This window comes from Choloepus didactylus, chromosome 27 (assembly GCF_015220235.1).
Source record: "Choloepus didactylus isolate mChoDid1 chromosome 27, mChoDid1.pri, whole genome shotgun sequence".
Taxonomy (NCBI): Eukaryota; Metazoa; Chordata; class Mammalia; order Pilosa; family Megalonychidae; genus Choloepus; species Choloepus didactylus.
The window spans coordinates 22,422,736-22,448,793 of NC_051333.1; the positions used below are offsets into that span (position 1 = coordinate 22,422,736).

Here is a 26,058-nt window from a genome sequence, read left to right on the forward strand (position 1 = left end):
AAATCAAATGAATGGTTGCCAGAGGCTGGGGTGGAAGGAATGGAGGGACTATTATAGAAAGGGCATGGAGACCTTTTTAGGGGTGATGGAAACATTCGCTATCTTACATGTAGTTACTCTTAGGTGATTGCATGTATTTGTCAGAACTCAAAACTACACTTAAAAGGTGAATTTTAATTATAACTTAAGTTATACCTCAGTAACTTTGACTTTAAAGATGTATGGATTCCAATTTCTACATCAATATGAATTTCTCTCTGTAATCTAGAACTTTTTATTATATACCTTCTCTTATTTTGACAGGTATATCTAGCTTTAACCTTCAAATTGCTTTTCAGCAAATTTTATCTATTATTGAAAGATAAATGTTTTCATATATTTTTCTCTTACCCAACAATGCAGTTTTGGGAACTTATATAATAGTATAATAAATTATAACAGTGGCAGCTAACACAGTGGTCCTTTGTCAGGGAAAAGTATTATCCCAATATCCCTACAAAGTATAGGCTGTATTACTCCTAAAGTACAGTAGGAGGTAGGAGAAATTAAGGAACTTCCTCAATGAGATATGATCTGAATCCATATGTACCTGATTCTATAGTCCAGGCTCTTAACCTCTATACTATTATGTCTTGTTACTATGTGTGAGAATTAGATTAAGTTTAGCTTTCACACAAGGTGGGGGCAGTTTGGGGGTTGGCAGAAGGTTAAGAAGCCAAGCCGTAAACAATGGTGGGTCCTCCTGTTTATCTGCCCACTATCCTTGCAAGGGGGTAGAGTTTCTTAAGATAGCTTCATAACTTGTTACCAAACTAGCTCAGACTGGCTCTGCAGTTAAAAGAACAAAGGAAAGAGGCCTGGGCATAACAATTATAGTTAGGGGTGGCTACTTGTTTCAAATGTTCCTTGTTTCAAATGTTTCAAGTTTCCTAGGGAGACTTATTTTGAATATTTCAAATTTGCCCTGGCTGCATGTTTCGGATTTGCTGGGGCTAGTTAGGCCTGTCAAATAGAATGTAACCTCTGAAGTATCCAGCCACTGGAGAAACAGGGGAGAGTCTTGCAGTTAGGCATAGGGAATAAATAGTGCTGGGTCTATTGTTCTGCATGCCAATCCCCCACATTTTGGTTGCGGCCAGTTCTTGCAAGATCGTGAATAAATTCTTTCCTTCTCCACAAGCGGGTGAGCATTTATTCCTTTTTAGGAATAGTGCTTGTTTCTCACATATGTGCTTTTGATCCCCCAAGTTAATATTCCAAAAGTGTTTTGCTTTGCCTTTTTTTTTTTTTTTTGAGAAGTTTCTGAAATTGTATCTTACTATTATTATATTTGTATTATTTATTATTACTGAGACACTGCCTGTAACACTTTCTGGATGACAATAACACTTTCTGGATGACAAAAGCATTCAAATTTTTATTGTAAAAACAATATGACAGCATTAAATACAAATATTGAAAAAACAGCATAATTCATATTTTGATTTCTAAATATTTCCTTGTAGATCGTTTCCATATGCATAACATTCATAAAAGAAGGGTGTAATCAACTTTGCTTTCTGACAGTACATTAAAAAGACTCTAAAATCATTTTGCCATCTTGTTCTCTCATTTGGTTTATTTACATTGGTCACATAAGTCTAAAGCTTTTAAAATTTGAAAACTTAAAAACCAAGGGACCAGGATGCCCAGGGTCTTCAAAGTACTGCAATGAAAACAGAATTCTTTGTGGAATGAGATGGGAAATAACTAAAGAAAGACAGGAACATTTTTCAAGAATCCATCTTATCATGGACACAGAGCTGTAACATCAACCGTGGTCACTTCTTGAGAAGCAGAAGAAACAGTATTTGAAATATGACTTTGATGTGTGCTGACCATGGCCAAAGATTCTTCACGTGGAACCCTACTATTCTACCAGGATATCCATCTTCATTAAAAAGAAGAGTCTAATTGTATTGTGGAACAGCAATTGGAAATTTGTAATCCTGAAGTGTTTCTGAACATCTCTTTAAGTAATGATATTCTGTGAAGGGTAAATGTCCATGAAGAATGTCCATGAAAAAGTAAGATGAAGAATATTTTTTGAAAATCACAGTAGTTAATAGCCAAATCATTTGAGGATGACTTTTCCCATTGTTTTAAATGCTGCATATTATCTTTAACTTTTTTTACTTATTAATAAACATTTTAGTTAGAAGCAGCATTCAAATAGTAACCATGAAGGTTTTAGCTCCACTTTGGATCTGGTTTCACATACAAAAACACCCCTGTGCTGAGCTCAAGACCCCTGATATCAGGCAACTAATGCAGTTACAGTTCTGAGGTCACCATGTTATTGACAAAACAATTCTCCTAGGTCCCATGACAAATGACAGTTTTGTACCTGCAATTTCCCAGAATCAGTTTACGTGGCCTTATTGCTGGGTAAAAGACTGTTTTAATAAACACTGGACTTTTAAAATAAATACAAGGACTTGTACAAAGAGTTCCCTGAAATTCGAATTCCTAGCCTAATTTAAATATTGTAAATAAATAGCATTTGCACAAATTTGCTTTTAAGACCATCCACTAATTCTGATGTGGAAAAAAAATCACAGTAAGCTTAGACAAGTCTCAGTTTTAAAATTAATATGGAATTTTACCAGCAGACTATTTTTAGTCAATAACCCCCCAAAACTGTGAGTCCATTTCAATAGGCACCAAAACAGACAAACAGCCCCCCCACCCCCCACCCCCAAAAACCTTTCTTGTTTAACTACATTGTTAAATGTTTTAAGTGATAAAAGGATTTTTTTAGTGTATCATTCAGGGCCCCCAATTTCACTAATGAGGGAAGTGAGGCACAGGGAGGCCAATGACTTGGTTGAGGTAGCTGGAGAGAGGCAGAGCCCCCTGCCCAGTTGTCAGGACTTCTGGGAAGAGGCACTCCTCAAGGGAATGCAGAGGCAGTCCTACAACACACTGTTTGCCAGGCTGACATAGGCTGGCACCCTTAAAAAGCATTCATTACAGAACAGAAAACTACATTCCGAAAAGGAATCAAGTAGCTAAAAATGTAACAGTGTGAACACTGAGAAGGGAAATGCAGCATAATCAGGGTCTTCATGCAAACCACAACTCTCTTCAACCCAAACTACTTTTTAGTCATTCGGCATCACACATCTTTTATGTTGCTCACTGTAAACCTGAGGTAAATCACAAAGTTGACACTCCTATTTACCAAAAATATTTTTCCCTTGTGGCATTTAAAAGCCTAAGTTAATTTAGAATACATAAAAAGGAATTTGCCAGGTATTTCTTGTTCCCACAAACAAATAGCATTTAATTTGCGGAAATAAAGCTCTGTCCTTTAACTTGGATTTTAATCTGGGAAAAATGAATTTTATCTCCCATAGAATTAACACTGACCTCATATGTATCTTACATTAAACATTTCGAATTTTTGTTGTTTTATCTATTACTTATGTCTTGATACAAGATCATACAAAATGTTTTTAGAAAATTAATGACTTCACTATCAAATATCTAAGTTGACTCAGGCTTCTATCAGAGTTCTCTTGAATTACAGAAATGAGAGCAGAGACTAGAGAACAGCATATTGCATGTGGCAGAAAATATTCTTGTTGTGTCACATAGAAGTTCTCGTAGGCAATGTTATAACTCTAACCAATGCCAAATATTCCTAATTTTTAACATTTCAAAATCAAAGAGCTGTGTAGGTTAACAGGCCCACAGGATGAATATATTTACTATAATTCAGCTTTTTTTTTTTTTTTTGTAACATTTTGTCAGGGATTTCAGTGAGCAGAGAACCCTCAGAATCAGGTACACATCTGATTGCACATAGAATTAAATACCCAGCAATCTGCTGAGTGGATGGCAAGAGTGACAGCAAAGAAATTTGTTTGTCCCAATTGCTCTCAATGGATTACACTTCTGATGGGTTGTCTCTTTAATAGCGTCTGCTGCTGAATGATATTTCTCATGAACCAAAGCTCCTTGATAAGAACAGAGGATCACAGTCTTAGAAACAGCAGAATACCTTTAGGACTTGGTTTTAGGGGTATTTTACAACTCTGGGTCACATAAGCCTTCAGCTTCTTTATCAGTTTAAGACCTTGTGGGTCTCGTAGCTGCTGTTTATCTGCATTCCTGGGCCCTCTGAGCTGTGGGCACCAATGTCCCTCGCGAAAAACTGCTAATTCCCTCCTACTGTCCCCCTTTCTCCCTTCTGGGATAAAAAAGAAAGGAAAAAAGAAAGAAAGAAAATTCTTGTCAGTTTTCAGCCAAACCAAAGACTGCTTCTCAGCCGCGCTTCCCCGAGACTGCCACAGAGCTCTCGCTCCCAGCAGACCACAAGGTGGGAGGTGGCAGCACCGCTCAGGCAAATGCCAGCCTTAGACCAGGTGTTTCCCACATTTCCCTATTTATTGATCAAAAGATGCAGGAGCTACTTACCCTCTTTCCACCTACACCTGAGGTTCCAGTAGTTCTCACTATGACCTGCTGCCTTCAAGAAGACAGAATTTTAAAAATAGATGCAGATGTATATTTAGTAATATGTATATGTAATGACCACACTGTTTGATGCTTAGGCAAGTACAAATTTGTAGCCAAATGTCCCTTTATTAAAACACACACACATACACACACACACACACACACATAAACCCCAGCTGTGATGGTAAATGGTGTGATTACGTGATTTTTCTCTCAAATGATTACTATTTTTTAAAAAAGCTTCTTAAATTCCAAGTTAAAGCTGTTACATTTAGCCCAGTCTCAGAGCTGCTTGGCTCAAAACATCTATGAGCCAGCAATACCACCCCACCTTCTCAGACACCAGTGGGGGCAGGGGGTGAGGGAGTGGGGAGGGGAGGTCCCTGAGCTGTGCAGCAACCTCCAAAGCTAGCTCTCCTACTGGTCAGCAAGCAAATTCCAGGTGAAGGATAGGATTAAAGGCTCCAAAGAGGATTCCCCAGCCCTCCCTAAAAGAGGATCAAACAATCTAGTCTGGTACTGGAACAAAAATAAGCCCCACTGATGGAGAAAGTGCCTGTTTATATAGCATGTGGACTTTCCCAAAGCCTCCCCCATCACCAGAGCTGTCTGGGGAAACCCTCTTCAGCAACCAAGTGTGTGCAGTGGACCCAAGCCGGTGACAGCAGTTTCAATGGACATTCTCTGGTTTCCTAAGTAGCGTCAGATCCTGCACAGCAGCAGGACGTCACCACCCCAACCTCTTCTAGCTGCTTTTTGTGACTAATGGATAGTGTGCCAAGAAGCATAGTAGTATCCTATAGAGAAAACACTGCATGAACTTCTATTTGCACATTCCCTAAGCTTAGGCCCCAAAGGATTAAGGTAATAAAAACTGCCTACATCTTATTGCAATTTGTTCCTTGTACAAGAAACCAAACAATCCGCTTTTCACAATTCATTCCACCTCAATCCCTTTCCAAACTGCCCTGTGTGGAGGGTGGGAGTCGCCGGCTGGGGTGAGGGCACCAAGCTCAGACCCGGCGTAAATACGCCCCAGCAGCACACGCAGTAACCCGTTAACTCAGAGGGATCTGGGGTCAATGTAGACTTTTCTATTAATAGGGGTTAAAGCTCCTGCAGACCTTAGCTGTAATGCCCTGACCGCCAGCGCAAAGTTAACTCTTTCCGAGCCTGCTTGAAGAAGCCATGTCCTGCATAGGCAGATGTGTGTTTGGAATGTACAATGTACACGCACGTAGTTTTAGGACAGTTCCCCCTAACCCTGCCAGGCCACTTAGTCACCCGGAGTCTCGGCGGTGGGACTCGTTCCCAGAGGGGTGACCCTGGGAAAAGGGCTGTGGTGGCGGGCGGCAGTCAGTCAGTTCAGCTTCGCCACGCACACGGCCAGGGCCACAGCCGCCAACAGCACGGCACTGAAAACGGTGGCGGCCAGAGCTCTGCTCTGGTCGCAGGGCCCGGAACGCTCCTCCACCGACATTCCGCTGGCCGAGGAAGCACCGGCGCTGGCACCTGACAGGAGCTCGGCGCCCGCGGCCTGCCGGGCCTGCACCGTCCAGCGGGGCACGTTGACCTTCATCTCCATGTCGTGGATCATCTCGCCCATCTGAAGGATCTCTTGTTCCAGCTCGCCCAGGTCGGCCCCGTCGAAGTCGCTATCCGCCTCGCGCTGCAGGCTGCAGGCGCTCAGAGCGCGCGCAGCCACACCTGCCGGGCCACCTGCCACGCCAGTGCACACCAGCGGCCGCCGCGGTGCGCGCAGCGGGAACTCGGTTCCCAGCTCCAGCGCGCGCCGCATGTCGGCCTCCAGCAGGTCTAGGCACCCGGAGAAGGCCACCCAGAGGCGTTCGAACTCGGCCAGCTCCTCGGCTCCCAAACTTCGGTCGCGCAGCGCGGCTGTGAGCTGTGCACGAGTGGCCACCGCCAGCCCCTGCGACTTTTGGAGTGTCTTCTGCAGCTCTTCCCGCAGGTTCTGCGAGTCCGCCGAACCGCCGACGGTCAGTACCAGGTGGTGATAGCAGGCAGTAGTCTTGTTAAGCGCGTCCAGCAGCGCCTTGCACTCCTCCCTCGCCATGGCACAGCGGTCCGGCCGGAACGGCAGCCCGCGCGCCTCTCTGCCTCACGCCCTCAGAGAGGCGGGTCGCGGCCAGCCCGGACGCCAGCCCCAATCCGGGTGGCCCGCGCGTCCCTCATCACCCGAGAGTCGGCTGAGCCTGCGATGGGCGCCTCCGCAGGATAGGCGCGGAAAGGAGCCCGGTTAACTGCCTGCTGTGCGCTCGTCCATGTTCTCCAGGCACGCTCCGAGTCACGCGACGGGTTTTTGCCTGTCCCTCGCATCCACGGTGGCCCCCTGCGAAGCCCGGGACGCGGCCCCCATGTCCTCCGGCGCCGACGCCAGGGGAAGCAGGCCGCCGAGGCTCGCGCTCCGCCTGAGCTGCTGCCAAGGACGGCCAGGACGGATTTCCCTGGAGCCGCCCATTCCCGCCCGCCCGCGCCCTGTGCTTTCACCCCCCGAGACCAGGGATAGGCGGGGCCCCGCAAGGGGCAGTCACGTGAGGGGCCCCATCTCCCTGTCCCCCGCACCCCTTTTCAGTTCTGGAATGTTAGCGCTCGGCCGATCCAACTTTCCACTATTTCACATAAAGAGCAACTGAGGCCCAAGATAAAAGGGCGCCTAGGTTACGCGGAGTCCCTGCAAGTGAGGAGATGAGAACCGAGAGACAGGGAACGGTGTGACTCGTAGGACTGGGCACCTCCGTCTCCAAAGTGGGCAGTGAAGAGCGAGCCGCGGGCCGGGGCGGCTCCCGGGTCAGGCTGCCCTTCCGTCCGCCAGCCCAGCCCCCTTTCCGGCGACCCAGCCCGGACCCCACCCCGGGAGTCAGCGCCGCTCTCGGCCCCGCCCCCTCCCGTCCGGGCACGCGCAGTCGGCGGCTCTGGGCTGGGCCGCGGGAGTAGGAAGCGCCGTGCGCCGCCTGAGCCCCACCCCCGGCTGTACCCGACTCCATGGTGGCTCCACGCACCCGTCACTCTCACGAGCGACGGCCCCTCATTGGGCCGACCGGAGGCCCTGGGGCGGGGATCCGCCCAACGGCGGAGTGAGGGGGCGGGAGGCGGAGCGTAGCTGCCGCGCGGGGTTGGTAGGCGCCGAGGTCCGAGCTGAGGGTCGAAGAGGTGCCGACGCCACTCCGGGATGGACAGGGAGTGAAACTATGTAGCCTTTCTAAGTAAGTTCCTCGCGTTTGCCTCCGTTCGGCCTCCCCTCCCTCTGGACTGCTGCGCCTCGGGGCGGGTGGCGGGGTGGGCCCCGGAGCGGGAGGGGGAGGGGCTCCCCGCCTCAGCCGGCGCCCCGCGGCGTCTGTGCCGCCTCTGTGCCTGGGCTAGGGGCCCCTTCCGGTCCCGGAGGCCCCGGGCCCTCGCTGAGGGGGCTGCTCCTCCTCTCGCGGTCGGTCTGCAGCCGGGCGCGCTCTGCGGTATCTGCCCCTTGTGTCCGGGGGGCGCGAGGAGTGCGCCCTCTGACCCTCTAGGTTTCAGGAAGGCAGGGCGGTCGGGATCCGGGATGCTCAGCCCTGCGGGCCGTGGGCGGGCCGTCGCTCCTGGGGGAGTCGCCTCGGCAGTTTGCCGGCGGCAAGGCCCGGAGGGTGCAGGCGCGGGGCGGGCTGTGGATGGGGCGTTGTGTTGTGGCCCCTGAAGAGACCTGGGGTGGGGGGAGGGGGCGGGAGACCCTGACTACTTCTCCCCGGGCGTGGTTTGTGAGCCGGTGGGAACCCGCGCGAGCGTTCCTCTTCTGTTTCTGGGTAACGATTACTCCGCGAAAACTCAAGCACCGAGAGGTTCTCCTGATTCCCGGTCTCTTCAGTTCTTTTCGTTGAAAATAGATGAGTTAGAGGCGCGCGAGTTACGCGATGTCCCTCCGGCCGCCCCTCGAGTTTGCAGGGGACGGGGGTGCTCGTCGACTGCCCCGGGTCGCGGGAGTTGGTGCATCTCCGTTAAGGATTTAGGACATTCAGAGAACGAGAGGCCCACTAGGATCTAATCGGTTGCACGCTAGCTGAGATTTTCTGTTTGTGGGTTTCATGGAGAGAGACCCCCATTTTGATTCACCCCCTTCTCCAGCCCTAGAGAAGAGCAGTGGATATTAGCGATTGGAGATCTGCCTCGCGGGGCGTGGTATTGAGGGATTGGGGAGTGTGCAGGTCACTGGTTAATGGACGGGTGCTCCGCGCTTGGACCGTGACCACTCTGCAGAGAAGGGTCACAGCACCCCCCCCCCCCCAGGCCACACTGGAATTTTGACAGGATTAGGAGTTTGGGGAACGAAGATGGTTGGAATGAGGGAGAACTCATCTCTTTTGGGAGCTTTGGGGGCAGCAGAGGGACATGAGGCTGCAGAGGTGGCAGGGCCCCCAACGCCAAGCCCAGGAGTTCAGAATTCTTCTGGTAGATAGTGAAGGGGAAACCCTGAAGAATGCTGCCCAGATTTTAGTGTTATGTGTGAGGTGGACAGGTTTGAGTGAGATCCAGGAGGCAGAGTGTGTGGCCTTGGAGGGAGAGGTGTAGATACTTCTCCTGACCAGACTAGGATCAGGAAAGTGGTTGGGGCTCTGAGGACTTAGGTTCCCAACAGATACCTTGGGTAAGCTTCTGAGGACCTCGGTTTGCCACCTGAAGTAATCCTCTCTGGCCTTACAGCAGTAGTGTCTAGAGAGGGCCTGGGTAGGTCTTGTTGGTGTCTCATTGTGGGTATTGTTCTGTGTCGTCCACAGGAAAAATTGTGCTGGTAGGTCTTTGTTATCGACCTGTCTGTTGGCTGTTCAGTGTTTCCATGGCATCTGCCCTGAGATGGCCCTCCCTGTGGTTTATGAGTTGCCAGCATTAGTTTGGTATCTGATAATCTCATCTTCTCATAGAGAACCAGGGGAATGAACATCAGAGACCATGTGATGGTAAGATACCAAACCTAGAAGGGATTCAGACTTGAAGAATCTGACCCAATGTTTCCTGAAGTTGCCTCTCTATCTGAGAGACACTGGGAAGTGGCCCTCAGAGCCCCTGCCCCTACCTTATATACTGCAGTACAAGTGCACAGTGGCCACACTTGCGGGCTCCAGGAGCAGGTTGCTGGAATGGCATTCTGAGGGACAGCTATGCACCTCCAAACTTTCCTCCTCCCTTCATCCTCATATTCCCCTTCTGGTTCTGGGGACCGGGTGGGACCGTCTCTCCCTCTCTGACCCTCCACATTTCAGGTGTCACTGTGTTTGGCCAGCTCTGGACACTCACTCCTCCAACTCCCCAGTTTGTTTTGATTTCTAATTCTTTGTGCCTGCTTGGCCACTGCCCTGGACCAGCCCCACTCTCCACTCTGAGTTTGGGCAGTGGATTTCCAGCCCCCTCAGTTGGATCCTGAACTTCCTCAAACACCCCACTCTCATTTTGTTCAAGTGGGTGAGCAGTTACTTCATGCTTACAGTGAGCCAGGCCCAGGGCTGGATGCCTCGGTGAGAGGCATAGAGACAAATACATATAAGATACAGCCTTTGACAGATGTTACAGATGGGAAGGACACAAGTGACTGCAATACCATATATTACCTCATCAGCTTGTTTCCATTTAGTATTGAACATAGATGGATAGAAAGTTTTCCTTTTTTTCCTTTTCCTTCTGAGTCACAAATTAAAGCAAGTGGAGAACATTGCTCACCAGTTGGAAAGCTGCTTGGTCTGTCCCTGGTCAGTGCCTGTGGTTGGGGCCTTAGAAGGGCAGGAGCAGCCACAGTGGGTGAGATTTGGCCACTGTGCTGGCCTCTGTTGAGCCGGGCTGCACACTGTCACCAGATGGTTCCCGACACCAGACTCATCCGGCAGTTCAAGACCACAAAACCAAGAGTATGTGCACTGCTTCCTGAAATGCTGATGTGAGTTTGAGGACTCACATAGCTCTTCTGTTCGTAGAGTAACTTCAGATAATGCATGTTCAGGGGTATTTGGTATCTCCAGCTCCATTGGATTCTTTGTAAATTATCCCATCAGTTGAACTCAGGTGGGGGTGGACTTCTATTTTTTTTTTTTTTCTTTTAAGGAGATTTATAAGAGGATCCTCTCATCTTACCATTTCTCCAACGAAAAGTCAGTTTACTTTGTTTTTTACCTTAAAATGTGGGATTAATTCTTGCAACAAGTAAACTTGTGAGGTTATTAAATTATTTTAAATAATTGTGTAAGAATTCAACAGTGGTGTTAAGCACTACATTGTATGTGATTATTATCCTAGGGTAGAAAGGTCGAGAACAGTGCTGGACAGAACTCTGTGAATCCCCTATTCCTGGATGTCTTGGCACTGGATAACAGCAAGCTCTGTCGCTTTCACCGGCAATGCTTGCTAAGAGTCTTGTGTGTTTACATTGTTTGTGTACTTGACCTGAATGGATTGATGCAGCATTTAGGGACCAACCTTGCTACTGTCCGGTTCTGACCTGCTCTGCTTGGGTTCTTCTTACTTCCCTGGACTCATCTCCTCTAGTCAGAAAAGTTGACCCTTGGAACCTTTGCATCCATGCAGAACCTGTTCCTGCTTGCTGAATCTCTGCTCCTGCTTTGCCAGGGATGCCTCCTTGTCCCCCCTCCCTGCTCCCTCCCAGCTGGTCTATATCTCCCCCAACCTGTGGCTCTTTGGGTTTGTTTTTACTTCTGCGGTGCACGTTCCTTGCCTCTTGGCTAGGTTGTTAGGTCCTCCATCAAAGCCCACCCTTGTCCCCTCCACCTTGGGGGCAGAGGGTTCTGGTGCACCGCCAGCGTCTCCTCAGGGGACCTGAAGAAGAAGTATCTCTTTCCAGCTTCAGTCTGACCATATCACATGTCTCCTGTGGTTTTAGCTCAAAGCATCTTTATTTTAGCTCTCTGCCATGTAAATCACATTATCCAGTTGTTCTGGTGGGGACTTATAAAAGGATTATCTGGACTCCAGTAATAATTGAATTCAACAATTTGAATACCTGTATTGTTGCTGAGATATCCCAGGGGCCCAGGAAGGGATTATTTGCAGCCACTTTCTTGCTAGGCCCTTCTCCCTAAGAGGATTTACTTGGAGCTCAGGGGCCTCCTTCAGGCAGCCCCTAAGGAGGGCCTGCAGGCAAGACAGCTCTGACTGGGCCCAGGGAATTCAACGTGGGGCCAGTGTGACTGTCATGGAGACTTTTCCAATGAGAGATATAAAGTATGGCTCATGAAATAACACCTTTTCCTTGCATTTTTATTTTACATGATGGTCATACTGGCTAAACAAATAGGTATTAGAATTAATGCTGACTTCTATGTAACCTTGAGTCAGCCACTTAATCTGTCTGAGCCTCAGTTTCCTCACCTGCAACACGAGGCTAATGTTACCTACTTAAGCATAGTTATTGTGAACATTAAAATGGGATGAGGATAAACAGTAACAAATGTACCACACCAATGCTAGGGGTCAGTAATGGGGGTGAAAGGGGTTGGGATGTTTTGGGTTTGTTTTTTGTCTTTGGAGTAATAAAAATGTTCTAAAATTGATTGTGGTGATGAATGCACAGCCATGTGATGATACTGTGAGCCTTTGATTGTATATTTTGGATGGATTGTAGGGTATGTGACTATATCTCAATAAAATTGCATTGGAAAAAAAAAATGGGATGGGAATGTTTAACAGCTATCACAGTGCCTGGAGCAAGGATGCTCCCAAATGGTGGCTGTTTTTTAACGTTAGTGGTCAGGGCATAGAATTCCTAATGCACATTTTGTAGATGGGATTAACATGTACAATCAGTTGACTTGAAATAAAGGAGATTACCCTCCATATTATGGATGGGCCTCATTCTATCAGTTGAAGGCCATAAAAGCAAAAAACTGGGGTTTCCTGGAGTAGTCATCTGCCTCAAGACTACAACAAATCCTGTCTTGAGTTTCCAGCCCACCAGCCTGCCCTATGGATTTTGGAGTCAAGACTGGAACATTAACTCTTACTGAAATTTCCAGCCTGCTGACCTACCTGACAAATCTCAGACTTGCCAGTCCTCGAATCATGTGAGCCAATTCCTTAAAATAAATCTCTTAATCTATTTATTCATATATTCTTTTGGTTCTGTTTCTCTGGAGAACTCTGACACAGTTTTTGATGTTTTCCCAAGGAGGCATTTTGGAACATTGTTACATAAAGTAATGCAGTTTTTCATTCATATTTCATCCATCTGATTGTATCAAGGAGAAGGTTTCATTTGGTACTCTTTAATATTTGCCGATTTTCACTTTTCAGTGAAGAAGGAGGCCTCAGGCTTGGACTTTGAACCTTTGGCAGGCAATAGTATCTCACTAGGTTTTAAAAAACATAAATTATTTTTATAATTTTTAATTTTAAGACTGTTTTCTCTTTATGGCAAGTGATGCCATCTTTCCATTTAAAGTAGTAAAGAGTTTTTTTTTTTTTAATAGATTTTAAAAGGGAGTAAGCATTTAAAGGAAATGCCAAGCACTAACATCATTTATGTACAGTTGTGCAGGTTATTCATTGCACAGGGGATCCTGGCCAAAGGGTTGACAAATGGGGCCAATGTCCAGCTGCTTACTAAGTCATGTGCTCTGGCACAGGGCTGCATCTACTGTGAAGAAGGGAAGCCTTTCTCCAGTTCTCACAAAGGCGCTATGTAGGCCAGCAGTAACGGGCGGTACGTTGGCATGCAGTACAGCAAAAATAGTGAAGGTGGAACTTAGGTGATTTTCATGGGAATCTTGTAAGGGCAGGTATTAGTGCTCCCGTTTGCACAGACTGAGATGGACAGGTGGGGAGGTGGAATGACATGGACTAGAACTCTCATCTCCTTTCCTAGGCACATTTTGCAGACACCCTCTCTGATTGCTAGGTAAAACCACACTGATGTGTGGTAAGGAGAGCAGGCTGGGAGCCATGGAGGATCAGCGTCTATGTGCCAGCTACCTTCTGGTGATTTGGGGTTGTGTGTGGCCCAGAAGAACATAGATGTAAATCTAATCCATTCCTGTGGGAGTGAGCCCATTGTAGGTAGGATCTTTTAATGATGTTACTTCAGTTAAGGTGTGGCCATACAGGATAACTCGTGTTACTGGAGTTGTTTATAAGAGGAATGAAATTCAGAGAGATGGAGAGACAGTCATGGTAAGGAAGAAGCTGAACATCAGTGGAACCCAAAAGGGAAGGGAGAGACCAGGAGACGATCCTTGCCATGTAACAAGCTAAGGACCAAAAATCACCAGCAGCCAGTCCCGGAATACCACAGTCTTTAGGGGAGAAAGCATTGCCTTCACTTTGGGCTTCTCCTAACCTGAAAACCATGAGCAAATTCCCATTGTTTAACCCAACTCATTTCACGGTGTTTGCTTGAATAGCCCAGGAAACTAAAACATGCCTGTTTACTTTAATGTCCTAGGTTCATTTGTCATTAGCAGCACACAGTGGTTTGCAGACAGCAACATCCTTAAAACAGCTTGTTTCCTAAAGTGAGTTAAACATTGACCTGTAGTCCTCCTTTAACTGTTCACAGACCTCAGCCATAAGTCACATTAGGACAAATGGTTTGGTTTTCTAAAGTCACATTTGAATAGTTAAAAACCCTATTCAAAACAGTAACAAAACCTATACATGATATATAAATAATAAGTCTAATAAAAGTTCTGTGTGGTCTGTATGGGGAAAATTTAATTGGAGGACATAGAAGAAGACATGGAGATGTTGGAAGTTAAGTAGGTATCTTAAGTTAGTTGTCTTTTTCTTACTCCGTTGTTATGTCTGTTTGAAATTTTTTTTATTGTATTTTTTTTAATTTAATTTTTTTAAATTTTATATAGTTGATAAAGAGTTAATTAAAAAAAAAAAACAAAAAACAATGAAAAAAATATGCAGAGCCCCCTTGAGGAGCTGGTGGAGAATGCAGGGGTATTGGGCTTCCCCACCTCGATGGTTGCTAATGTTCTCACAGACATAGGGGACTGGTGGTTTGATGGGCTGAGCCCTCTCCCACAGGACTTGCCCTTGGGAAGACTGTTGCTGCAAAGGAGAGGCTAGGCCTCCCTATAATGGTGCCTAAGAGCCTTCTCCTGAATACCTCTTTGTTGCTCAGATGTGGCCCTCTCTCTAGCTAAGCCAACTTGACAGGTGAAATCACTGTCCTCCCCACTACGTGGGATCAGACACCCAGGGGAGTGAATCTCCCTGGCAAAGTGGAATATGACTCCCGGGGAGGAATGTAGACCCGGCATCATGGGATGGAGAACATCTTCTTGACCAAAACGGGGATGTGAAAGGCAATGAAATAAGCTACAGTGGCAGAGAGATTCCAAAAGGAGCCGAGAGGTCACTCTGGTGGGCACTCTTACGCATAGTATAGACAACCCTTTTTAGGTTCTAGTGAATTTGAGTAGCTAGCAGTAAATACTTGAAACTATGAAACTGCAACCCAGACCCATGAATCTTGAAGACGGTTGTAAAAAATGTAGCTTATGAGGGGTGACAATGGGATTGGGAAAGCCATAAGGACCACACTCCCCTTTGTCTAGTTTATGGATGGATGAGTAGAAAAATGGGGAAAGGAAACAAACAAACAAACAAACAAAGGCACCCCGTGTTCTTTTTTACTTTAATTGTTCTTTTTCACTTTAATTATTATTCTTGTCATTTGTGTGTGTGTGGTAATGAAGGTGTCAGGGATTGATTTTGGTGATGAATGTACAACTATGTAATGGTACTGTGAACAATTGAATGTACGCTTTGTTTTGTATGACCGCATGGTATGTGAATATATCTCAATAAAATGATTTTAAAAAGTAAAAAAAAAAAAAAAAGAAGACATGGAGAGAGTTACCATGTTCATGGATGGTAAAGTTCATTATTATAAAGACGCTGACCCTCCTGTCCATAAATTTAGTGCCGTTCTAATAAAAATGCAACAGCGTTTTTCATGGTATTAACAAGCTGATTCTAATTCATGCGATATCATAAAGAACTAGGGATTCTTTTGGAGAATGAAGAGAGGAGGCTTTTCTCTATGTGATATCAAGGCTTATTCTGAAACTGTAATCATTTAAAATAACGTGGTCAAGACCCATTCCGTCCAGTAGTTACCACTGGCCACACGTGGCTAGTGAGCACATGAAATGTGGCTAGTATGAATCCAGAAGTGCTGTAAATGTAAATAAAATACACACCAGACTTTAAGGACATAATGCAAGCAAAAATACAATGTAAAATCTAAATAATTTTTTAATATTGAGTACATGTTGAAAGATAATATTTTCAATATACTAGAAAGAGTAAAATATGGAATTAAAACTAATTTTAGCTGCTTTTTTTTAAAAACGTGTCTACTAGAAAATTTACATGTGTAATTTTAAATTATATTTCTCACATTATGTATGTATTGGACAGCACTGGTCTAGACCATTGAAGCAAAGTGGAGCCCAGAAACAGGCCAAATATAACTGGGAATTTGGAGTATGACAAAGGTAGGATTGTCAAAATGTGAAAGGGATAGACCGATCAAAAAATATTATGAGAGTTAAGCAAAATGTGGTATACACGTACAATGGTATATTATTTGACTGTAAAAAGGAATGAAGTTCTGATGTATGCTACAACTTGGATGAGCCTTGAAGACATCATCTTGAGAGAAATAAGCCAGATAGAAAAGGACAAATATGGGATGATCTCACTTACATGAAAAAAAAAAAAAAACAGAATAAGCATATTTATGAAGACAGAAACTGGAATACAGGTTATCACAGGGGCCAAGTTGGGGAGGGGAATGGGAGGTTAAGGTTTAGTTGGTTTAGAGTTTCTTTTTGGGGTGATGAAAAAGTTTTGGCAATGGATGATGGGGATAAAAGCACAGCTTTGGGTATGTAATCAACATCACTGAATTGTATATTTGAAAAGGGAAAAAAGGGGAGATTTTAGATTGTATATAAGTTATGACACATACACATGCACACACAAACCCATACAACTGTACAACCAATGTAAACAGTACACTAAAGTTAATGGCATAATTATAGTTTGTTTTTCATAAATTGTAACAAAGGTACCACACTAATGTAAAATGTTAATAATGGGGAAAACTGTATGTGAGAGGGGGATGTATGAAAACTGTGTACTTCCTGCATGATTCTGTAAACCTATAACAGGTTTAATTTTTAAAAAAAAAGTTGATGGGACAGATGGCTTAACATAAGGGAGAAATAGAGTTAGATACCTGATTTATCGCCTAAACAAAAAATAAACTTTGGATGGATTGAAGACCTAAAAATGAAAAACAAAGCTTTAAGATTTTTAGAGGAAAATATACAGGTCTATCTTTATGACTTTGGAATTGGAAAGGATGCTGTGTCGTATTGCCTTTGCTGGATAACAAAGCAGCCCAAAGCCTAGTGACGTGAAGCTACCCAACTTTTATGTGGGCTGCCTGGGTGGCTCTGCTGTGCTCGCGGGACTACGAGGCACCCCTGCCCACACTCCCGTGGCCTTCCATCACACGGGCTTCTTTGCAGCAGGGGGTCTCAGGGTTCCAGGAGAAGGGAGTGGAATCTGCAAAGCCTCTTGAGGCTGACACTCAGAAATCGCACAGTCACGTCCATCTCATTCGGTTGATTAAAAACAAGTCACAGGCCTGGCTCAGATTCAAGGGCTGGAGAAATAGCCTCCAACTTCTGGTGGGAGAAGTGAAGTTCCTTTGCAAAGGGACGGGAGGCAGGTCTATGACAGCTTTTTTTTTAATCCAAAAAGCATACCTCTCAATGGCAAATACTGGCAAATCTGACTACATTAAAATTTTAAAAAACACTTCTGTTTCTGAAAAGACCTATTTGAAAAAAGTGAAAATACAAGTCACAGTTCAGAAGAAGATATTTGCAACATGTATATAAAGAACTCTAAATCATGAGAAAAAGGCCAACAAACAAAAGAAAAATGGACAAAAGACATGATCAAGTAATTCACAGAACATACACCTAGGAAGAGATGTTCCACTACATGAATTTTCTACTCCCAGACAGGCAGGATGAAATCATCTGATGATACCAAGAAGTGCCGGTTAGGAGGTGATGTGAGGAATGGAATGCCCCTATGCCTTTCCTGGAGGCGGGTCGTGGTCCAGGGTGTCCAGCCTCTGGCACCTCTTCTAGGGATGCTGCTGTGTAGGTGCTCCAGGAACTGTGCATAAGGGTGTCCATTGCACCGTGGTTTGTAACACTGCAAAGGTGGAAGCAGCTTACACATTGGATATTAGATAAACAAATCGTGGCATATTCGCTTAAAGCAATGCTATACAGCACAAATTTGCAAATGAAGGAGAGCTGTATGGATCAGCCTGGATAGAGCTTAAGTGAAAAAGTTATGTCCCAGAGTAGTTATAGTATGATACCATTTATGTAGTATTTTTTAATGCAGTTTTATTGAGATATATTCACATACCATAGAAACCATCTGAAGTTATACTATCACTGGCTCACAGTATCATCACATCATTTATGTAAATTTTAATGCCCACAAAATAATACTTTCTATTGTTTCTGAATACATAGGTATTAAAGGAATAGAAACACAGCAGGAAGGATGTCTACCAACTTGAGGACAGTGAGTGCCTCTGAAAGGGGAAGAGAGAATGGGATCCAGGAGGGGCACTTGGTGAAATCTAGACTACTGTGATAGACTATTTCTTTAAAGAAAATCTGAGGCAAATATGGCAAAATGTTAAGATTTGGTAATTTGGGATGGTCGGTGTTTCAGTGTTTGCATCATTGCTGTGAATTTTTCTGTACACTTGAAACCTTTCATCTCATCTTGAAAACAATGTGATTTTGGCCACATAGAATGCCCTAAAAATAGCCATGTATACGTTTGCAATGGTTTGGAGTTTTAAGATTTTCTGAACGTAATTTATACATGTAACCAATAAACGGAATTGGTGGGCTGTACTTGATAATTTCCTGATGGGGTGTTAAGTCTGGTATCAGGAGTGCTTTTAGAAATTGCCCATCAAGACTTGTGTGTTCTGTAAATCTGGAAGTGGTCGTTTACTGCTGTTTCCTCCCTCATCTCAGGAAGCTCCCTTTGGCCTGTCTGAAGTCCATATGGCTCTGTATGATGAAGACCTCCTGAAAAATCCTTTCTATCTGGCTCTTCAGAAGTGGCGTCCTGACTTGTACAGCAAGGTGGCCCAAATCCACGGGATCGTAAGTGCATCCATCCTGGTGGTGGTGGTTCTCTGCTAGGATAGACCAAGCAGTGACGAGGATGCCAGGAATATGGCAGGCTGAGATTGAGTTTAGAGGAAGTCCCTTATGATCCTGCTCAGTTTAACAAGCCCCCAGACCAAGCTCAGTGTGTGAATGAGCAGAGAGCGGCCACCGTGAGCTGCTGCCTCCGGGAATCCTCCTGGAACTGCACCAGCCCAGGGCGTGATCCTTTCTCTGAACTCTCAGCCCTTTCATGGGGTCCCCCAGATGACACCATGGTCTCCTGGTGCTCACCTCTGCCTCTCTTGTCTCCCCGTTGACTCTGAGGGCTTCGCAAGGGCAATGGCTAGAAATTATTGTCCTCGTCGGTGAGGTGGGTGCTCACTCCCACAGACTGAACGAATGTGTGAGCGCATTTGTACACAGTTTTGAAAAGCATTTCTTAAAGGGAAAGGATTGTGGCAAAAGAACTTTTAAAACTGAGGCCACAACTTCTAAAGTCCATGGGAGCCGCCAGGTGACAGGAGCGAACAACGTGGAGGTGTGTAAGAGAAACCGTGGCCCCTTGGAGGGGCATCTGGCGCGGTGAGGGAAGGCAGGCCCCGTGTGGCATTGCTCCCAGTTCTCAGGTTGCTGAGCTCGCCAGGCGTCTTTTCATAGACAACACTGCAGGATGCAGGCTGTCTTTTTGTGTTAGTCCTCTCATCTTTGGGTTGCCACTTTTCTTACCTACTGTGTGACTTTACTCAAGTATGTGAAGCAGCTGAGAATTTGAACCAAAGAAGAAGTCAGTTTAGCTTAGGGTGTCCTCAGGTCCTCGTCTCCCCCTCTGGAAAACTGGAGCTAGTTTTTATCTTCTCAGTCTGTTCTTCTGCCATCAGGAGCCAGATTTCTCATAGCTCCTTCTGGTTTTAGTGATTGGTTTTATGATTCGTATTTTTACCATATTTTTTCTTCTTTGGATTTTAGAAGTCATGAAGTTCATTATAAAAAAATTAGAGAAGATGGCTCTTTCCATAGAAGAAAATAGCGATCTCCTAAAGCTCATCAAAGACATTCATTGTCATCTGTTCATTTCACAGCTAGTTATTAAATTCTACTATGTGCGAAGCATGGGGCTAGGTGCTAGGGATTCAGCAGAAAATATAAAAAATACACCATCTTTACCCTCAAAGAGCTTAAGTTCTGGTGGGGGAGATGTCACACACTTGGGCAAATATGTATCAGTCGCAGCCAGGAGAAGTGTCGCAAAGAAAAAGTACAGGTTGCAAAGCAATCATGAAGCAGGCAGGACCTAACCTACTTTGGGGACTACTTCTTCCCATCTTTGTTCTGTGATTAAAAATATATATATTCTATATAGATAAGAACACACCATAAGAATTTTATCTTGTTTTTAAAAACTGTCACTCTGTGGAATGCTGTTATTTCTCGAGAGTAGAATGCTCTCTGCCTTGCTCACCCTTGCGTTGCCAGCATTTAGCACGGTTCCTGCCACCCAGTAGTTGCTTTTTATTCTGCAGCAGTGGAGTCCCACTGGAGCTCACTTAAAGGAAAGGGGGAATTTTATGTAAAAACTTTGGGTATACTCAGAAAGAGAACTTCTTAAACCGTACCATCCCGAAGTCCCAGCAGTACCCAGGCCTTTACTCCAGCTCCTCCCGAGAGCCACAGATCCACGAGGAACCGCTTTGGGCCCTCATTTGGCAACACTGTTTCTGGTCTTCCTCGGTCTCATTCAGTCGGACCGTGCTGCCTGTGAATCAGTAAGGTCAGCTTCTCAGCAGAATGTGCAGTGGGAAGGAACCAGCTGCCACTGCCGTGCGCTTGTCCCAGTCAGGTGTTTATGCCTAGGTCCTGCCTGCTGTTGGCTGGGGGTGTGAGCCAGCCACTGGTTTATCCCTGTTCAGTCTGTATTAAGCTCCATCTGTGTTGGTTGAATGAAAAAATAGAACATTCCAGTTGCTTCTAGAAGAGCAGTCATCCTTCTATCACTTCTGCATTGTCCTCAGCAGGTCAGTTACGTGCCCAGTTTTTGTCCATGGGATTTGGCCATTGGGTCAATATGGCCACCCTTGAATCTGCCCTGGACACCAGAGTCCTTACTGGGCTCTAAAAAATCACTTCTTAAAAAATTTGTGTTCCCCAGGATTGAGTGCCCCTCACACTTCCCACAGCCAAGAGGTGCTCGGACTGCCCCATCCTTGGGCGATCTGCAGCAAAGGTATGTGTGGCAGCTGAGGGTGGAGCGTGACTGCCCCCTGCCCCCTGCCCCAGCCACTCCTTGAATGTGGCTAACCTCCCGAGCCTTCCTTTAAAGAGGATGTCTCCACCCTTAGGCAGGCTTTCCCTTGCTGCCATCAGCTGTTCTCTGACTGGATGGTGGAAACTCTTTCTCCCAGTACTCCTCCAAATTCCAATCACAGAGTCCTTGTGTCACCCCCATGCTGCTTCTAATAGTCACCTGGGTTCTTATAACCTTCTGGTTAGTTACGTACCTGTGGCTTCTGCAGCGTGGTTTCGGCAGCCTGCACCCCTGGGGCTCGCCCAGGAGCCTGCAGAGGGAACGTCGACCTACTTCCAGGTGGACTATGGAGCAAGTCCATTTGCCTATAGGAAAAGGAGAATTTACAGAAGGAGAGATTATTTGGTTCTTTTATTGCAGTCCTTTGGTTATGGGTGATGTGGGCTTTTGTGGGCTAGCCTTGGAGCCTAATCACCACGCACGGCATCGTGTCTTCCGTGTTACTGAGCACCGACTTTGATGTCGAGTACCTACACAGCCCAGCCAAGGGCACAAGTCCGTGTTCCAGTTCTCAGGATTCATTTAGTATAGATTCAGCCAACAAACGTTTATTGAGCAGCTGCTGTGTGCCAGGAACTGTCCTCGGTTACCAGGGTGACACAGGTGAGTGGGGAGCAGGGCATGCCCTCAGGGAATTCCGGGAACATGCAGAGGAGTGACTGTTAGGACAGAAGTTGGCATAGGTTTCCTGGGGGTGGGGGGGGTGGGGGGTGCCTAAGGGGTCAGGAGGCTACCCTGGAGTAGGTGTCAACAATGCTAATTTTTCTTTTTATTCCTAGTCTCTTTAATTATTGTTTTTTTTTTTAAACAATTCTTTATAAAAGTACTAAAAAAAATTTTATTGCTAAGCTTTGAAATGAATGGGCCCCAATTTATGGCCCCCATGGTAGTTCTAAATCAACTTTGCTTGCTCCACATAGGCTGTTAAAACATCTTGACATCTACTCCAGAAATAGCCTGGAGTTCCCTCTGGGGGGAGCCCTTGAGAGGTTGACCCCACCTCCGTGGACAGCCTCCTGGTTGCCCCCCCCACCCCAGTGTTGCTGCTTCCTCACCCCTGCCTCAGCACAGGGCGCCTGGCAGCTGGCTTCTCCCTGCAGTGAAACACTCTGGGCAGGGCAGGCTGATCTCTCCCTTGGTAGAGGGGAACTAGAGCCCCTTTCTGTGTGTGCCTAAAAGCTGGAGTCCCTGACATTGGAGGGCCCCTGTTTATTTTCCTAGCTGCTAACACCATACAATGGATTGACTTAAACAGTGGGAATTTATTGGCTCACGGTTTTGAAGCTGGGAGAAGTCCGAAATTGAGGCGTCAGCCACACAATGCTTTCTCCCCAAAGACATGTCGATATGGGACTGGCCGTCCACGATCCTTGGTCCTTGACTTTTCTGTCACATTGACAGTACACATGGTGACACCTTTTCCTTTCTCTTCTGGTTTTTATTGACTTCAGCTTCTGGCTGCTTCCCGTGGCTCCTCCTTCCATGTCCAATTTCCTTTGCTTATAAGGTCTTCAGCCATGTTGGATTGAGGCTCACCCTCACTCAGTTTGGGGACATCTTAACTAATAACATCTTCAAAGGACCAGTTTACAAATGGATTCACACCCACAGGACCGAGGGTTGGGACCTGAACATGCGTTTTGTGGGGAACATGATTCAATCCCCAGCAGTCCCGTTTACTCAGCAAGCATTGATTGGACACCTCTTGTGTGTTGAACAGTGTGCACTGTTCCCAGACCTCCTGGAGTGTTTATTCAAGTTAGAGAGGAGAAGGTGTATGCTAACGAGTAAAGAGAATGTAATTGCAGTTGGAGTGGAGTTCTCCAGAGTGCCACTGGGGCCACCTGTAGGGCCCTTGTTTGGGGCTCTCCATGACTGATCCACGCAGTTGAAGTGGGGTCATCTCTTGGCTTCTCTGGGTTTGAGCATTAAACCACCCCCTAGGACTTGCTCAGCTCGGTGTCCTTCCTTGTTGTGTCCTGCTTGTGGCTGACCTTGAGGTCTCCAGGATCTTCTCTCTGTGTCCATGGGCTGTGAGGTCACCTGTGAGCCTTTCTCACTTTTTAAAAAAATATGAAATTCAAATGCACAGAACAGTTGCAAAAATAATACTAAACCCATACAGAGAATTCCAACATACCTCCCACCCGCATACCTAGATCCACCAACTTTTAACATTTTGTCACATTTGTGGTATCATTCTATCCATCTATCTGTCTGTCTCTACTTTTAAACATTTGAATATAGGTTATGTACATCATGCTCCTTGAACACGTAATACTTCCATGTACATTTCCTAAGAATAAGTAGTTACCAAGTTTAAGAAACTTAACGTTGATATAAAGCTTACAGCCTGTGTTCCAATTTTTTCATGTCCTAGTAATGTCCTTTTGGGCATTATCTCCTCCATTATTAGATTGACTCCACTATCTCTTTAGTTAGTTTTTTTTTTTTATATGTAAAAACATAAATACAATGTAAAGTTTCCCATCTTAACCACTCCCAAGCATACCATTTGGTGGGATGAATCACATTCACAATATTGCCTTAGGCTTACTACCACTATCCATTACCAGAACTTCCCCAACATCCCAAACAGAAACTTTACACCCATTATGCATTGACTCTCCATTCCCCCTCCACCCTGCCCCTGGTAACCATATTCTACTTTCTGTCTCTATGAATTTGCATATCCTATTCATATTTTATATGAAAGTGGAATCATACAATATCTTTCCCTTTGCATCTGAATTATTTTACTCAACATGATATCTTCAAGTTTCATCCAATGTTGTAGCATATATCAGAACTTCATTCCTTTTTAAAGCTGAATCAAATTCCATTGAACATATATACCGCATTTTGGATGCACTCTAGGATGTCAGATACAATCCCAGTGCCCTTCAATGAACTTATTTAGAGAGGGAGGTGGAACAGATATCTCTTCTCTTGGTGAGAATATTTGATCTTGTTTTTGTTTCCCAAGGAGGTGATATTGACATCATGCTCAAGGTAAAATCCTTCCCAAAATTTGTAACCACAGCCCTCAATGATTCTAAACACAGCCTCTCTGCACTAAATCAAAATATTGCAGCTATGTGCAAGTTAGTGCTACAGAATGACATGGCCCTGGATATTCTCACCTCAGCACCAGGGGGAACATGTGCCTTATTAAAAACTGAGTGCTCTGTCTACATTTCAGATTAAAAAGCTGAAAACAATTAAGTCCTTGTCTCGCTTGCAAAAACCATTGCAACCCTGGGGGAACTGGATATCCATATCCAAAAGAATGAAAGAGGACCCCTACCTCACACCCTTTACAAAAATTAACTCAAAGTGGATCAAAGACCTCAGTGTAAGAGACAGTACCATAAAACCCTTAGAAGATAATGTAGGGAAATGTCTCCAAGACCTAGTTTTAGGAGGTCACTTCTTAGACCTTTTCACTCAAAGCACAAGCAATGAAAGAAAAAATAGATAAATGGGAACTCCTCAAAATAAAAAGCTTCTGTACCTCAAAGGAATTTTTCAAAAAGGTGAAGAGGCAGCCAATGCAATGGGAGAAAATATTTGGAAACCGTGTATCTGATAACACTGATATCTTGCATACATAAAGAAATCCTACAACTCAACGACAGTAGTACAAACAGCCCAATTATAAAATGGGCAAAAGATATGAAAAGACGTTTCTCCAAAGAGAAAATAAAATGGCTAAAAAACACATGAAAAAATGTTCGTCTTCACCAGCTGTTAGGGAGACGCAAATTAAGACCAGAATGAGATATAATCTTACACCAGTAAGAATGGCTGCGATTAAACAAACAGGGAACAACAAATTCTGGAGAGGATGTGGAGAAATTGGAATTCTTATTCATTGCTGGTGGGAATGTATAATGGTACAGCTGCTCTGGAAGAGAGTTTGGTGGTTTCTCAAAAAACTAGATATAGAGTTACCCTACGATCCAGCAATTTCGCCTCTTGGTATATACCCAGAAGATCTGAAAGCAGTGACGTGAACAGATATTTACACACTGATGCTCATAGCGGCATTGTTCATAATTGCCAAGAGATGGAAACAATCCAAATGTCCTTCAACAGATGAGTGGATAAACAAAAAATGTGGTATATAGATATGATGGAATACTACACAGCAGTAAGAAGAAATGAGGTTGTGAAACATATGACAACGTAGATAAACATTGAAGGCATAATGCTGAGTGAAATAAGCCAGACACAAAAGGAGAGATATTGTATGTTACCACTAATGTGAATTCCATGAAAAATGTAAATATAGGGGACCTAGAGATAGACAGAAGCTGGTGAAGGGGAATGATAATCTAATATGTACAGATATGATAATGAGGGTAAACTTAATGGTATGGGAATGGTTGGGTGTGACTATGGTTTGTTAATGGGTTTATAAGTATCAGTGACTCATTGAAGGTGAACATGTTTGTAAATGGTTGTAACCCACAGATTAGCACCACAAACCTAAATAAATGTTAGCATGATATAAGGTATGACACTGGTGCAGAGGGTTAACAACGGGTTAACAACAGAGTGTTATATGGAAAAACTATGTTTAATAGAAACATCTTACCAACACTACACTAATACTAGAGATGAATAATTAGCAGCTGATAAGTGCTCTGGGTTATATTGTGTTATGTAAATTGTTTAAAGTTGAGAGTGATAAAGACTGTACAACTTAAGTGACAATAATGTAAGGAACTGACCGTTTAGCTTGGGAAAGAAAATATATTAAGTGAAATTAGGAAACCACTACTTAATAAATCAGACCCTCGACTTGAGGCTTGCTCTTGTGAAGCTTAGGGTTGTAAATGGGAGGCTGAGCCCTCCTATAAGTATGCCTAAGAGGCACCTCCAAGGAACCTCTTTTGTTGCTCAGATGTAGCCTCTGTCTCTCTAAGCCCAACTCGGCAAATGAATTCATTAACCTCCCCTCCACAAGGGACATGACTCCCAGGGGAATGAATCTCCCTGGCAACATGGGACAAGATGCCT

General features: G+C 45.0%; 2 protein-coding genes across 6 annotated transcripts in view; one reads left to right on the forward strand and one right to left on the reverse strand.

Moving 5' to 3' along the window:
* Positions 1-3,739: 3,739 nt before the first annotated feature.
* Positions 3,740-7,247, reverse strand: LOC119521453 (regulator of G protein signaling 9 binding protein). Its single transcript, XM_037819755.1, has one exon. The coding sequence runs from the start codon at positions 6,575-6,577 to the stop codon at positions 5,864-5,866; it is 714 nt and encodes a 237-aa protein (XP_037675683.1). The 5' UTR covers positions 6,578-7,247; the 3' UTR covers positions 3,740-5,863.
* A 365-nt stretch (positions 7,248-7,612) lies between these two features.
* The window catches only part of ANKRD27 (ankyrin repeat domain 27), a 68,345-nt gene continuing 49,899 nt past the window's right edge, over positions 7,613-26,058 (forward strand). For 3 of the 5 annotated variants that reach the window (XM_037819295.1, XM_037819296.1, XM_037819299.1), the window contains exons 1-4: positions 7,648-7,727; positions 10,582-10,628; positions 18,075-18,126; positions 18,594-18,725. In XM_037819295.1, the coding sequence (XP_037675223.1) occupies positions 18,106-18,126; positions 18,594-18,725 (153 nt within the window). In that variant the 5' untranslated portion in view covers positions 7,648-7,727; positions 10,582-10,628; positions 18,075-18,105. Of the gene's footprint in view, positions 7,728-10,581; positions 10,629-18,074; positions 18,127-18,593; positions 18,726-26,058 lie in introns of all 5 variants that reach the window. The other 2 variants (XM_037819298.1, XM_037819297.1) reach the window with 2 other exon arrangements.

Bases quoted from the DNA above. Each gene is read 5' to 3' on its own strand.
- LOC119521453 (XM_037819755.1), bottom strand. From the start codon at position 6,577: ATGGCGAGGGAGGAGTGCAAGGCGCTGCTGGACGCGCTTAACAAGACT.